This window comes from Lissotriton helveticus, chromosome 9 (assembly GCF_964261635.1).
Source record: "Lissotriton helveticus chromosome 9, aLisHel1.1, whole genome shotgun sequence".
Classification (NCBI taxonomy): domain Eukaryota; kingdom Metazoa; phylum Chordata; class Amphibia; order Caudata; family Salamandridae; genus Lissotriton; species Lissotriton helveticus.
Genome location: NC_136070.1, coordinates 241,670,046 through 241,686,275, shown reverse-complemented (window position 1 = coordinate 241,686,275; position 16,230 = coordinate 241,670,046). Strand labels below are relative to the sequence as shown.

At 48.0% G+C, this 16,230-nt stretch overlaps 1 protein-coding gene across 1 annotated transcript in view; it reads right to left on the bottom strand.

Moving 5' to 3' along the window:
* Positions 1-5,056: 5,056 nt before the first annotated feature.
* KNL1 (kinetochore scaffold 1) overlaps positions 5,057-16,230 on the bottom strand; it is a 579,877-nt gene continuing 568,703 nt past the window's right edge. The window contains exon 26 of the mRNA XM_078659817.1: positions 5,057-5,614. Within this exon, the coding sequence (XP_078515943.1) occupies positions 5,500-5,614 (115 nt within the window). The 3' untranslated portion in view covers positions 5,057-5,499. The remainder of the gene's footprint in view (positions 5,615-16,230) is intronic.

Genomic DNA, 16,230 nt, shown 5'->3' with positions numbered 1-16,230 from the left:
CCAGGATGGAAGAGGGGTCTGCCGCTGCCTCAATTACGGTTGTTCAGCCACCACTGCAAGTCATTTGCCGTTCCCTCCGACATCTGGACCAGAGAATCCCTTAATATTGCGTCCATTGGTACATCAGGTCCCACTGCAGAGCTCACATATGCCAGCCGGCATGCTTCACCAGCAGGATACCCAAGCCGTTAGACCCTGCAGAGTCAGTCTCACTGAAATTCAGGATAGAGGAAGACATCAGAATTATAGCCTGAATATATAGAACTCGCCACTCGTAGGATGGTCGCTGAACTGCACAGTGTCCAGAATGTCTCTGATGAAAGGAAGCATCTGAAAGAGAGTCAGGTGTGATTTCAGCATGTTGATAGTTAACTACAGCAGATGCTGAAGTTTCGCCATAGTCTGGAGGTGGGCAACAACTGCATGGGATGAGCCTGCCTTCAACAGCCAGTGGTTGAGTTAGGTAAATACTGGGACCTCTGACCTTCGCAGATGTGCTGCAGCCACTGCCATCACTTTTATGAACATCTGAGGAGTATTAGTGAGGCCAAAGAGGAGCACAGCCAACTAGAAATGCTCATGGTCACTGTGAACAGCAGGTAGCACCTGTGGCCCAGCAGGACGAGCACGTGGACATTTGCATCCTGTCCAGAGCTACCATCCAGTCTCCAGTATCCAGGGCAGACAGAACTTGAGCCAAAGTGAGCATCTTGAATTTCTCTTTACTCAGGAAGAAGTTGAGAGAGCATAGATCTAGTATGGGATTCCCTATCCATTGGAGTGCTAGGGAACACGCTTTGGTTGGTCTTCGCTTGAGAGACCTGCACCATCAGGCTCTCAAGGGAGGGGTGCTGGGAAAGTAAGGCTGAGGCAGGATGATGCAGACTTGAAAAATACTGTGCACAGGAACCCCTGTCGAGTTTTGCCCAGGCCCCCAGGAGCCCATCGGTTAAGACTTCATTACATAGGAGGAAGGGCTCTAATGAGCCAACTTCAGGTTCAAGATATGGACAGCCAGAGATAGAGGACCTCAGCTGCCCTGCGCATCATGGTGGCAAAAGATGCACCTTCCTCTGAAGCCTGGCATGGAGGGTAAGCATGAGTCTGGAGAAGTATTTAAACCACTGGTGTCACCTAGTTCCTCATACCAGTTTTCCTCTTCAGTGTCCTCATGGGGAAAATAAACCTCTTCCTTGCCCCCCCCCGCCCCTCTTCAGGAGGGAAGGGTCTGCCAATGGATAGTAAGTTCAGGTGATGGTGGGGCCTGGACAGCACTGGCATCGAACCCAGCACCAAGTCAGCCTTGGATTACAATCGGCTCATCATCTAGTAGTGCCAGAGGTGGCGCTGGTTGGGATGGAGCTGGGATGGATAAAGTCACCCAAGGTGGTGTCAATCAGAGCCCTGGAGTGGATTCCGAAGGCCCAGCTAGCATTAAGGGTGAATCCACTGACAATAATCACCTCTTGGCTCTGTGGGGCCAGAAGGTGCACCAGGGCGAGTTGGTGGATCTTAGATGGCATGCATAACATTCTTTGTGTTGGACGGATGTTGCTCTGGTGGCGGGAAACTCGGGGCAGCGCAGATCAGGCCCTAATGTCAGCTCTGCAGGTGGAGCGCTGGACCCTAGAAGATTAAGTTGAGAGGGGGAACCTGAAGAACTCTTCAATTGCTTTTTCGTGTGCTTCTTAGACTTACCTGACTGTAGTAAGGTGGTCTTGGAGAGAGAGGAGACAATCGTCCGCAGGAAAAGCTCCAAGATCTTCAATAGGAACGGCATGGAGTCTTCTTTTGTCATGCTGCCAGGAACTTCATCACCTGCTCATGAATCGATTTCAGGTGATTCGACTTGCACTTGGTGCAGGCCTTGGTCTGTCTCTGATACCTTGGGTCGAAACACGAACCCAAGTGGGGATTGGGCACAGACATCTGTCTGTGAAGTCCCTGCCAGCCTCAAACCCAGAAGGTTTAGCAAGAGACATAATCCTAGCACACTGCAAGGGTAAACTAAAAAGATTTCAACAAAAGTAAGAATAAGTTGGTCAGACAATGACCGAGGTACCTGTCCAGATTAATGCTGTTGGCACAGAAAAAAGGAACTGATTCCAGGGCAGCAGGGTGGAGCTTATATGGGTACGCAAAGTAATTTCCAACGTGGACATTGTAAACAATGCTGGTGGAGGCAAACGACTCCACCTATCGCGGTAGATGTGCTGCTCAAGATTTTCCAGACCCAGTCTCATGCCTGGGGTATATTCTAAGGTGAGCAATTTGCAGTTAGAAGTCATTATATGAATTATTTCTTTTACTAAGATTGAACTTCATTTGCATCATACTCTCTGGATTTCAGCTCAACCAAACTAGCCTTGAGGTTCTCCTTCGTGATGTGGAGGTCTTACCCACATCCCACTAACAAGCAGCACTCTGGGCAGTTCCTGGCAGTGCTAATAAGCTACCATGCACCGTTGGGTTCTCCACTGAAACTGAAACATGAGCCTTGCAGTCTTCCAAAATGGTGATTGTTAGAGGTTCCTGCCTCTACTACTTTTTGTACCCTTGGCGAAACACTCACTCTTCTGTGTACAGTATTCAACTTGGTCAGTTTTGCCACTATCCTAACACTCAAACGTCTTAATGTCACGGCTTGCATTTATCGCACCCAGCAATCTTGCCCTCGCCAGCTACAAAACGTCAGTTCAAACTTCGAAAGGAGACTGCTTCAAATATTCCATGGATCCAACTTGTGTTGTTGCCTTACTTTTGCTGCATGGATGACCAAATGATTATGTGAGTGCAAGATGGATGAGAGAGAACTGCTGAATGATTAATGAAAGCTGAAGACGCTTGTGTGCCCTTTTTGTGCTGCAGAACAGTGTGCAACTGCTACATTATGCCCTGTATACGTTTCCCCCTCCAATGTTTCTAGCAGTGGGTGCCCTTTTATCTTGGACATCTTCAATGTCTGAGAGTGAAGACAAGTCTAGATCCCAGCAGTTGGCCTCATTGCTCTGCCAGATATAATAGCAGGACCAGGTGGAGCTTGGCTTGTGTAAAATCCCAGCTTTAGGATGCCTGTAGTCTTTAGAACAGTCTTGTTGCACAGGAAGTGATGCACGGTCTACTACCACTCTGTGGTGGAGAGAAGGCCTTTTTGCTAACCTGGAGCCTACTTACCACTATACCTGGATCCTCTTGGTTGGCTCCTAGGTTTCCAGATAGTTCATAAAGAATCAAAGATGGAGGGGGTCCGGAAGGGGTTAAATCTTGGCCAGACTCTGCTTCCTCCCTTTATACTGCTCAGACACAATCTAGAAAGGCATGTGCCAGTCTGACAATTTTGAGTTAAAGCATTCTCTAGACTTAAAAGCCTAGAAGGCCTGTGACAGCTGAAAGAGAGAATGTGGTTGTGACCGTATTGCTGTTAATGCAAAGAGTTCATCATGTTCATCCTTCACTGCCACAGGACCCCATCAAACCAGGGAATTAACACGTTCTTCCCAACAAAAGAGGGTGAGGGGGCTGATTTTTTTGTCATTGGTCCCTGTCGTAAGGTCAGAGGACATAAACCGCCAGTGCATTGTCAGTTTAGGTTCATGATCCTGGGAGCAGTATGTCTAAGGACCTGGGTCATTCTCAAAGGCCAGCATAGGCTGGTGATGCCTTGTTATCCTCAGTGACCAGCATGGGCTGGTTATTCTCTGCGACGAGTATGGGCTGGTCATGCCTTGGTTATCCTCCGTGACCAGCAAGGGCTGGTCATGCCCCACCACACTAACCATGGCCCTGTGGGATGAAGGACAACAGGGCATGGAAGAGGCTTCAACGGCAGAATTAAGATGGGATTTCATGCACAGGGTCCTTCAGACAGTGCTCCAGTGTAATTCACACCATCAATGTGTCAGTGGCCCAGGCTGAAAGTTTGAGGTGCTGGTCCAAGATTTCCTTGGTCAGCTTACAGGTCGCAATAATCATACCCTGAATTTCCATCCTAAATGTGTTGTTGAAAAATAGTTTGTTACAAAAATGTACTGTGCAGTAGGTAGGAAAATAATGGAAAATAGTTTGACAAATATTCTATTTAAACATAGCAACTGGCACAAAGAAGCATTTTCTTAAAATTGAAGTGCAAACATTACAATGAAGCATATGGTTTGTGTAACCTCATACCAGTTAAATGTCAACAGAAACCTTGTGATTCCGATAATTTTTCCCCTATGATTCTTTATCCAAGGAAAACCTGTTTTAGAACATGTTCTTAGAAAATAAACAAGACTGTATGACCCATTTCCAAAACATTTATTTTATCACTTTACTATAGTTATTCCAGTTGAGAAATTAATAGAAACACATTTTTCTTGAATCCTCGTCCTAAAATGGCACACACAAGAGACACTGTTTTTGTGCTTTACCCATTGTAGTTTATTTGCATTTGTCCACAGCAGCAACCCCATGACAGCCAAATACAAATAACGGTTTTGGATTTAGTTCCAAAGATGGGGTTCAGTTCAATTGCCACTGTAGCCGTCAAAAACGGAACATTCGTTCATTAAAAATGTTCCACATCAAAAGAACTGCCAATTTCTCTATTTGGCACTTTGCTGTTCATAACTACCATCCATCCCCCCACTCGATGCTTCACTCCATAGCTCCTTGTAGTCTAATGCTTAGTTTCCGTTTACAGGATACATTCAATTATTTCAACCTAGACTATTCCTCTAAATGTCACTTTACTGAAGACGCCTCTGAAGGTTCTGACCAAACAGGGATCAAAGAAATTTCGGAGTTATCTAAGGTTTGGTGTATTCGGAACACCTGCCAAAAATTGGCCTAGCTCCCGTCCACTCTATTTAGAGCAATTACATCTGACAAACTTATCTACCCACTTTGCACCAAGGGGTTATTCTGAATGTAGCAGCATTTTGAAAAAACATTTACGTGACACCACTTTATACAGCCCAAATGCGTTAAGAATGAAATTAGGACTATAAAATACCTTTTGAGTGAAGGGACCCAGCAACGCAATGTGCTTGTCTAAATGAAGACACAGACTAACATATAAAGAAAATAGTTTATAGTTTATTCATAAATACATATTTTTATTGCACATAAGCAAATGTATTAAATTGTTGAGAAGCAAATGAAAAATTGAGTGATATCTTACAACCAAAGAGAAACACTGTGCATTGGCTTTTGTATCACTTCATCACAAAGCAATGCCACAGACACACGAACACTAGTTTAAGGAAAAGGACATGTAAACTTGAATAACAATAAAATATATACAGAAAGTTGACAGATATAATACGGTTCATCTAGCCATCAGTGCTCAGGGGCCACCAGCCAAGCTCCACTCATCACTGATCATTGATGACCCGTCGTAAACACCAATTGAGTCGCTGACAAGAAAGATGTTCAAAGAGCCCAAAGTATGTTGGTGGCCGACAAACGGAAGACGGACAGCAAGAAGCCATCCTTTTTCATTTCAAGGTTCCAGATATCCTAATGAAGCATAAATGGTTCCTGGAGGAGACTACGGTGAATTTGCTGAACAGCTCTTTTGATGTAGTTGGTACCTTGTGGCACATTTGACAGAACTGTAGATATTTCTTCGTGGCTAGAAAGAGAACGTTGTACAGGTCAAGTCAAGGAATGCGCTTAGGCACAACAATAACAGGTTACAGAACTTCTTCACTATCTCTCACACACACACACACACTCCTCTGTAAGCTCTTGATCAACGTCAGCGTCCTTGGGACCTGAAGCTAGTACCAGAAACTGCATCTTATGCTGCTAATTCATAGATATGTGTACAGGTTCCATGCAAGCAAGGGCAGACTCTAGAACAACTGAGTAAGAGAAAGGGAGGAGGCACATCATCATCATCAAATAACCTAGGCAGCACTAATGCAGTTCGCTGAGCACTCTTTGTATCACTCGGGGAGTAATATTTAAACACATTGTGAGTGAAAGCATGTGTGGTAACCCACAATGCTACCCAGCCAAGCCTGACAGGAACATGCCTGGAGAATGGCACCACACCCCCTGGGCTCCGGTGAAGTATGCCTGGACACGGAGTAGAAGTTAATTCCACGCAAAGTTATCAATAGGTGACCAATGTTGTGCATCTGGGTGCTTACTTCCGGACTTCTTTCTATGACATTTTTCGGGGGGGGGGGGGGGGGGGACTCGCTGGTAGAGAGAGAACAAGCACATGCAAAAACAATAGGTCATGTCTTTTACGGACTTTACCAGACCTTTTGACTTTGAAGATATCTTTCATCACCAAAAGAAAAAAAAAATGGGTATGCAACATTTTACATACTGAGATTTTATTGAATAATACAAATATATTGTGAAAGAGAAGTTTAAAAGAAAGCAAGTTTTATTTAAGATGCAGGCTTACTAAATACCTACGCTGTTCTACTAGCAAGCCTGTCCAAGAGCAGACAGAGCTGGGAGCCACAGTAAAAGCATAGCAGCCAACTCTTCACGTCTGTGCATGACTAACTGTTCCAGTCCATTGGAAAAGCTAGTCACATATGGACGAGAAAGAGAGAAGTCATCAAGAGTCCAAGTCGGGCCTGCACACCACCCCTACGGCGCTCGCTCCTATTCCTCACTTGTAAAACATGTGTTATTTCTCAGTGATCTTCAAATGCATTTCGGAGGTTGCGCCAGAAACAGTGCGCGTCCCTGAAACAATAGCCCCACATTCATAGACATATTTGCTACGAAAACACATTTTTTAATTATTTATCATAGGGGTTTGAATAAACAAAACAAGCAATGCTTTTCAGCACTAGCGCACACAACTAGGAACCACACTCCGCCCGGGGTCACAGTGGACAGAGAAGAGGCTAGAGCACCAAAATAAAAGTTGACCTCATTTAACATAGTCGGTAGAAGCAGCACTCTCAAAATAATCATGACGAAAGTTCAGAAAATGAGTGAAAAATGAAGATGCCTTTACGTTTTGTTTTCATCAAATCACATCTGCTGTACGTTCAAAGCTAGAGCTCAAATGTCCAGTTGTGTCGTTTGTCAAATTGTTGTTTATCCCTTTAACATGGAGATTGGGGTTTACTTTATTTGACTGCATACTGTGAGCATTTTGCAAAGTGAACTATGTGATAAACTTGCAGGGGATGTAAAGAGAGCATATAAGGAAAGGCTGCAGGATGTCAATTTTCTAACAAAATGTAAATACCTGTAAATAAACTGTACATTATTCAAAATATATCAGCAGTGTGGAAAGCAGAAATGAAGCATTTGTTTTTATTCTGAAATTTGATGGAAACCGATATTTTACAAAGCCTATGACTGATTTAACATAGGTGGCAGTACCCCCACTCTGAAATTTGTTTCAGCACCACTGCTCATTTGCAAGTTAGATGGCTAAAAAAGGGGTCTATGTTTGCAAATCGGGGCTGGGTTGAACTTGAAAAGAGACACATTGGGTGTTTTTCAAGGTATGGGAAGCTGCATGGATTTGAGCTTGCTACAGGCAATATTTGTTTTAGTAAAAGAGAAACCAACACTAAAAACCGGCACATAAGAACATTAAACAGGTTACCAAACAGCCATAAAACTAACACACACAGAATTTCAGACCAGCCTTCATGCACTGCCTGATACCTATATAGACCAGTCCAATCCTACTCTAGCCCTGGATTTAAAGCAGATTCTTGGTTTGTGTAAAGTCTTTTGGGGCAGCGCATTTTTGGAGTACTTGTAAGTTCACCCAATATACTTGTAAGAAATTGGGTTACTGGTTGAGTGGGGTTTGAGCCTGGGTCAAGCAGTAACCCCAAATTAACCTGTGTTCAACCCCCTGGTAGGTTGGCACAGAGCAGAGAGGCTGAACTTAGAGGCAAAGTGTAAAGTATTTGCGCAACACTTTAAAGAGTAAAACAGTCAAAACACCTAAAAAAAAAGCATCCCACACCAGGTTAGAACAATAGAGCTTAATTTAATAACTAAAACAAGACCAAAAGATAAAAATCAACCAGTAGCACCGGAGATATTCAATTTGAAAGATTTTAGACAAAATAGCACCAAAAACCACAAAGCAACAACTGTGGAAATCTGGTTGCACCGGACCGGGACAAAGTCACAGATTCAGGCCGACTGCGATGGGCGCGGGCCGGCTGCATGGACCCAGTTACGCCCGTTGAACAAAGCACCTTAAATTCTCGTTTGCAGAGCGTTGTGTGGATCTGAAGATGCATTGCACAGCCAAAGCGAAGCAGCTGGTTCCAAGATGCAGTGAGGCTGCGATGCAAGGGGCTGTATCGAGAGGCACCATCTCCTTACACAGGGCCCGGAACCCATTTCACTATGGTGGTGGTATGGTTTCTTGACAACCTGCACTAGCCTACCCCTGGATACGTGGCAGAAAACCTTCAGGAACCACAATTCCAGAAGGTGGATTTGGAGCCCAACCCAGTAGGGATGCATCAGTTACCACTGTCCTTTTTGGGTTAGGAAGGGAAAGCCGTCTGCAGCAAAACAATGCGGCAGTCTGCCACCATTGTGGATCTTGGGCGGTCTCCTTCAAGACCTGGATCGAGTTGGAAAAGCGCCACTGATGCTGAGCTCAATGGGATTTCCGGTTCCCTTGCCGGCCCACATGTCCAAAATGTAATTGCTGATAATGAGGAACAAGGCAAAGAGGACAAGAGGCCTCAGAGCCTTACGCACAGAGAGCAAGGATGACAGTCAACATCAGGATCACAGCCTGAATGTCCAGGACTTGCTGCGATGGAGTAAGGAGGAAAAGTCTTGAAAACCACCCAGTGAATGGAATCCTTTGTCGGGACATCAGGTAGGACTTAGGCTCTTTTATGATGAAATCCAAAAATGTCAACAATTCTGCTGTCGTTCAGAGGTTGTCTATGAACCAGTATTTAATTTGTAAAAGAATGAGTGCCAGTGCCCAAAGCTCAGCATCGAATATCAAGGCTGCGAAGAACTGAATCCACACCATGCCTCTTTAATCCACTTCCAGACAACCCTGCCCCTTTAGCTCACTTGTGGATCCCTGCTTTCTCCCATTGTGTCGGCTTTTCAGTCTCTCTTCCGCCTCTTTACCCTTTGTGTATTTTCCCCCCTCTTGCCTGCTGGAAATGTCTGAAGAGGAAAATAAAGTGCTGGTGTGCCCCACCAGCTCAAATGAAACAATGTCTATGACTGACTGTGGCAAGCCTACTTTAGTAGTCAGTTGTCAAGGTATAGGAATACAGAAGGTGGGCAGCGACTACTGTCATCCCTTTCATAAACTGTAGAGGGGTGGAGGGGAGAATGGCAAATTGAAAGTTTCTGGCCCACCTAAAACCTAAGGTAATGCCTATGGGACTGCAGGATGGGTGTATAAAAATATGCATCTTGCAAGCACAAGGACATTGCCCAGGCTCCCAAATTGAGAGTAGATAGGACCTGAGCTAATGTAAGCATTCTGAATTTGTCCTTCCACATACATATTCAGGGGGTCTAAGGTCTAGACAGGCCGAGGATCCTGTCCTATTTCGGGACAAAAAAGTAGCAGCAGAATGGACAGATGCTTCTCCGAAATTTGTTCTAGTGGGGGAGAAAAGTGGGTTGGGTAGGAAATTAAAGACTGGGTGTAGCCGTTTTGGACAATCTTTAAGACTCATGGTGGACTTGATCTATTGCTATCCTAGGAGGAAATACTGAATATTTCCTCCCAATGGTCGGGTGTAAGCTACTGAGGCAAACTAAAGCAGCTTAGTGGTGGTTGTGCAGGATAAGTGGAGTTGGAGGTCTGGCGCCCTGCCGGACAGTGGGATGTCTCCTGGTGCAGCATCTGCCGCCTCAAAAGGACAGGACTGTCTCTTGCATCAATGGCTACAGAGGTAGTTGGTGCCTATAGGCTAACCCCCTTGGAGAGCCTCTACATTTATGGAAGTGATAGTGGAATTGTTTTGCAGGAGTTAACAGCTCTAAGGAATGTACTGTGGCCCATTTATTTTTAAACTGCTGCAGCATCTCCTCTCCAAATAGATGAGACCCATCAAAAGGCATGTCCATCAGTGATCATCTGCCAAATGAGGATCATAAGGGGGCAAACAGAACCAGGGCGTCCTCCACTCAGGAAAAAAAAACCCAAAGACCTGGTTATAGAAAAATACATGAATGTTTTGAAAATATTCTTTTTAAATGAGTGTCATATCCTACTTCTTGGTGAGGCAATGCTGGCTATTCAGTCAAGCCCACCCATATGCGTTCTGACGTTCTGAATAACACATATGGGTAGGCATAACTAGGTAGCCAGCATTGCCTTACAAGTAGAATATGATACTCATTTATGGTTTAAATCTTTTTATTGATTTCAAAAACAGAGAACAAAACAGAGCACACGGCCCCGGCTCTCAGAATTATTTAAATACAGACAACAAGTCCCTCATTGGACAATATTACTTCAGTAAATGCTTGGAGCGGGCCTGAGAGCAAACAGATCATAATGCGGAGAGAAACAATACAATGACAGCGATAGAAAAAGAAAACCCCCAACTACCCACCCACCACCCCCCCTCCCCTCGTCCACCAGGGTAAATTCAGTTGGAAGGGAACTCAGAAAGTGCGGGACATAATGTGATTCATCGCAGTCTATAGGTCTTGCGCTTAGGATTCGCCTGTGGGATTGACGTATCTGCCAGACGCAGTAGTCTTAGGTATCTGGGGCAGGTCAATTCTCAAAATTCCTTTATAAGCAGCGTTAGGAAAGGGCGCCATAATTCCGGGAACTCAGATCCCCTACCCGCGAGAGTGAGAGTCAGTTTCTGCATCCCCAGTACCATCCACAGCCTCTGTAGCCATCCAGAATACGGCGGGGGCGGGTATGTTCTGAGTAGCTGCCTCCAAGGCGATTGCGATCAGTCGACCTCGTCGGGACTTAGCTGGGTACATCAGTGAATTGGGTAGGCCTAAAAGGACATAGGCTGGGAAGCGTGGGAGTTGCGTATCAAGGTAGGAATCAATTGCGTCTAAAATTTGGGACCAGTACGGCTGGATATGTTTACAACTCCACAAGAGAGGTTTCAGCGTACCCACATCCCCACAACCTCTCCAGCACAAAGCACTCTGACGGGGATCAAATTGATGGAAACGTTCAGGCGTGTAATACCAATAAGTCACCACCTTAGTCAGTGTCTCAGTGAGGCCTATATGGTATGCTGAGTGCCGAGCCCTGTAATAGATACTGTCCCATTCTTTGTGAGTTAAGGTGCGGCCTAAATCCCTTTCCCATCGTTCCCGCCCTGCATTGTGCGTGTAGACTGTGGTAAGCAGTAAGTGCTTGTAAAGATCGGAGATTAGTTTGTCGGACAATCTGGTAACAAGCCACTTCTCGTATGCAGTCAAGAATCTGAGCGTCAGGTTTAATTTGTGGTTGGAGGGCCCAGTGTCTAAGCTGAAGGTAAAACAGCCGATCTGTCTCCGGGATTACCTAATCTGTCCGAAGTCGTGGGAATGGAATGATTCCATCCAGGTCAAACAGGTGACCCAGCACTCTACAGGGGGTGGGGCGCCAGTGCGTGAAGGCCTTAGGGTTTGTACAGGGGTGGTAGTCTGGGTTGTTGAAGAGTGGTGTGAGTGGGGAGGGGAATGTCGTCAGTTCATGTGCCGTGGCAGTGCAGTCCCAAGCTTCCATCGTAGGGCTCGTGATGTAGGAGGCATAGAGGTTGGGTGGTCTATGTGCTTTATGGAGGAAGGGAAGACCCTGCAGGGGCACACCAGCCACCGCCTGGACCTGGAATAACCAATGTTTCTCGGACTCAAGTAGACTCCATTCCACAAAGTAACGAAGCTTAACAGCATAGAAGTATAGTTGTTAATCGGGATGGTGTGAGTGTTCCCACCGAACTTGATCCCAGAAATGAGGGAGTGGTGCCGTATGCGTTCCGCCAGCGGCTCCATACAGAGCGCAAAGAGTAGGGGGGATAGAGGACACCCCTGCCTCATACCTCTGCTTATGGGGAAGCGGGACGACGTCTGGCCGTTTACACGGACTGTGGCGTACGTTGAGCGATAGCAATTCAGTATGCGAGTGTGCATTTTGTCCCCAAAGACGAACCTCGACAGGACCTCCTCAAGATAGGGCCAGTGCACCCTATCAAAGGCTTTTTCTGCATCAATAGCCAGTAGCATGTATTCCCCTGCGGTGTGAGAAGCCTTTTCAATACGGTGCAGATCTCTTAGTGTTATCGCTGGTCTGCCTTTGTGGTATGAACATTGCTTGGTCTGGTTCAACTAATTGGGGCAGAAACGGCACTAGACAGGTCGCTAAAATGCTTGTGTAAAGCTTTATGTCAATATTCAAAAGAGAAATAGGCCTGTAGGCGCTGCAGAGGGTCTTGTCCTTACCAGGCTTGGGAATGACCACTATAGACGCCTCAGGCATTTCCCCAGGGATTTCTCCAGTGTGTGCAAAGGCGTTAAAGAGGTCTCGCAGCAGGGGGGCAATTTGGCCACGAAAGGTCTTATAGAACGCCGCAGAGTAGTCGTCTGGTTCCTGTGATTTCCCGAGCCAGAGGCGTGAAATAGCGGCAATAACTTCCTCCGTTCGTATATCACTGTCAAGGTTGTCAGCTTGCGCTGGGGAGAGCGCTGGCAACTTCGCGGTGTCAAGGTAGTCAGTGCCATGTAGGGCATCAAGGGAGGCACTAGAGTATAAGGTTGCATAGAAATCCCGAAAGGTTTCAGCTATGTCAGCATTCTCCGAGGTGAGCTCACCCCCGAATCCCGAATAGCCTGTACTCCCCGTCGCTGTCTTGCATCCCGTAGTTTATGGGCCAGGAGGCGGCCGCATTTATTACCGCTAGTGTAATAAGAATGGCGAAGGCGGAGAACTCTGCCTTGTCCTGATCTAGTGCTGCGAGCTGTTTCCGTTCCACACAGAGTTGGCGTCAGGCCCTATTCGCCCCCGTACGCTGATGCATCTGTTCTAACTCTGCTACCCGTTTAGTTAGTTCAGCTTGCTTTTGACTGCGCTCTACATTCTTGGCCACGGATATGGCGATGAACTCCCCCCGTAGGACGGCTTTAAGGGCAGCTCATTGTGTCGCCAGGGACGTGTCGGGGTTAGCGTTTGTGGCCAGGAAATTCTTGATAGCAGTACTAATTTGGGTAACTGTGGAAGTCCGGTGCAATAATGTGTCTCGCAGGCGCCAGTATGTCAGCGGTGGGCGGGTATGAGGCAAATGAAAGGTGGCCATGACAGGAGAGTGGTCGGAAAGGGATGCGGTGAGGAAGAGGTGTAGCGCCGCGGCTAGGGCGACTACTCCGGAATCTGGGGATCACGGTTCGATCCCCGGCACCAGATTAGCCCAGCACCATGTGACTCTGGGCAATAGCCTGCTTAATCTTCCCGACGGCCCCCAGCGCCTAGAGACCCTTACAGGTGATTGTGCGCTTTACAAATGTGGATTATTATTATTATTATCTCAGTGTCCTTTGCCATAGTTTGCAAGAGGGAGGAGCTAAGAAGGTAATCGAGCCTGGCATATGTTTTGTGTGCCCCCGAGTAATATGTGTAAGCTCGGCTATGAGGGTGAAAGTGTCGCCACATGTCTGTGAGGCCTAGCTCTCGCATACGATCTAGTTGAACCTGGGAAAGAGCTCCAACTTGTGAGGTGCGTTGACAGGAGCGGTCAGCGATGTTATCGAAGACGAAGTTTAAATCTCCCCCTAGTAGCAGACGCCGCTCAGAGTTGGCGGTCGCCTCTGTGAGTGCCTTTTGGAAAAATTTCACCTGACCCTCGTTAGGAGCATACACAGAGCCCACTATAAGCGACACCGATGCTATTAGAAACTGGTAACTGAGTAGGCGGCCCCAAATCTCAGCTGCTTTTTGGAGAACCTTGCCCCTGAAGGAGCGGGATACGAGTATGGCAACTCCGGCTGATTTGGAAGAATTAGAGGAGAAGAGTTGTATGGGGAATGCACAGGATTTTATTCTGTGATGGTCTCAGGGAATGAGGTGGGTCTCTTGCAAGAGGCAAACATCAGCAGCCGACTGCTCTAGATAGTGGAGAACCGCTCTGCGTTTGATCGGGTTATTAAGACCACGAACATTAAGAGTAAGGATCTCAAGTGGTTCCTGTGATATGTGTTACACAAGGGGGAAAGAGGCTAAGTCGGACCTTAGGTGGGTGTCTCACGAATCTAGGCCTAGAGGGGAGAGGCGAAGGACATAAGTGGTGAAAGCTGGCGCCCCACAAGGGGGAAGGGGGAGGTGGAAGAGGGGGACAACACACAAGCAAAAATAGGGAAAAGGGGAAGAAAGGGGCAAACCCCTAAACCCCACACAGAAAAGTATCCAACCCACCCTAACCCAAACAGAAAGTAGTCAAAAACAGTCCGTGAATAAAGTCCGTCGTCTCAAAACAACCGGCGTGACAGCCACAAGGGGGTCATAATCGGTCAATGAGGAGAGACTTCCCCCGCCCCGCCACCCTCACGAACCCGGCAAGGAAGCGACAGGTGGGCCCCAAAATGGCAGCAGACCCCGGGTCTTCATCTGACCTCCGAGCCATCCCCGGCGAGGGCCTCAGTGGCTGTGGCCAGCGCATCTCGCTGGCTCTGAGCGATTACGGTAGCAGGTGGTCTCCGCGGGCGCCTCCTCCTTGTCTGCCGCTGCCAGCCTGACGGAGAGATGTCTAGCCCCCCCCCACTCGGGCCTTCGGCGTCGTCCTCCGTCGGAGGCGCCAGGCCCACCAGGCGGCCATCAGCGAGCGCATCTGGTGCATTTGTTGTTAAATGGGAAGATGAGGCGGAATGGATGCCCCCAGAAGTATGAAACCCCCTGTTGCTTCAGGTGGTCGGTCACAGGGCGGAACTGCCTATGTCTCTGCAGGGTGGTCAGTGCCAGGTCCTGATATAGTACCGGGGAGAGGCCCTGGAATGAAATCGGGTGCAGGGACCTTGCCTTAGATAATATAGCTTCCTTAGTCTTGAAATATTGCACGCACACCAAAATATCCGCCGGTGGAGCATGAGGGCCGCGGGTGGTCCCACTGTGCGCTCTGTCTGGAACAACTTCTACCGCGTGGGAGTCGCCAAGGATATATGCTTAAAGAGGCCGGTGGAGAAAGCAAACAAGTCCTTAGTATCGTTGGAATTTGTCACTACCCGGATACGGATGTTATGTCTACGGGACCGGTTCGCAATGTCCTCCAGATGCAGCTGCATATCCACGTTCTGGTCCTGCAACCTTATGACCTCCTGTTGCAACGTCGTAAAGTCCGTAGACGTGGCATCATTCCTCTCCTCGAGCGCAGCTACTTGCTCATCAATATTGTCAACGTCCCGGCGCACCTCCTTCAATTCTGTGGCGAATTCTGCCTTTACCGATTGGATATCCTGCCTCAGTGTGAGAAAGAGCGACTCTAGGAAGGCTTTCGTGATGGGCTCATCTCCAGAGGCCGTAGGCTGTTTTGGCTTCGCGGGTTCCGGCGCTGCAGCTGCCATGTCCGGTGTGGACTGTGCGCGGCCAAAGATGTCCTTCAGGTGTTTCACCTTGGTGTTCCGAGCTTTGGACATGCTCTCTAACTCCCACCAGCGACTGACACAGCAGGGGCCAGAGTCACGGAGAGCCCAGTTCCGCCAGTAGGGGCCAGGTGTCAACAGGGGGTGCAGATCAAGCCGCGGAGGGGCCAGCAGGTGTAAGTTCCAGAGGATACTACTGAATGTCGGGCAGGTGTCCCCAGTTTCAAAGTCAAACCTGCTGCCTGCCACAAGCCGGGGATCTGCGCGACCCAACCCATTGGCGTAGGGACCCGGGCCGAAAGCAGCACTCCACCCGCGCTCAGTGGGGGGTGTTCAGGGATGCCGCTCCTCTCGATCTTTAGAGCATGCGGACAGGCCCTCAACATAGTGTCATGATCCAAGGGGGCAAAGGAATCTTCAAGTCGGCTTCCGTCCGCTCTGGTCGTACCTGCCTCCCCAAGCGCCAGGTGCCAGGTTGTAGTAGTCGCCACCCCCACCAAACCGGGGATCTGCGCGGCCCGTCCCGGTGGCTCTAGAGAACGGGCCGCAAGTAGCACTCAACCAGAGCTCGGCAGGGGGTGCAGTAGGGCCCGCCTGTCCGCGTTGGGTGGTAGTCGCCTATGGCCCAAGCAAGGATCTCCGCTGTCGAGGTCCCAGGGGCACACCAGGCCCTCCAACACCAGGGGGCGCCCGCCAGCAACCGCTGCAATGCCTAGTAAAAGGGTA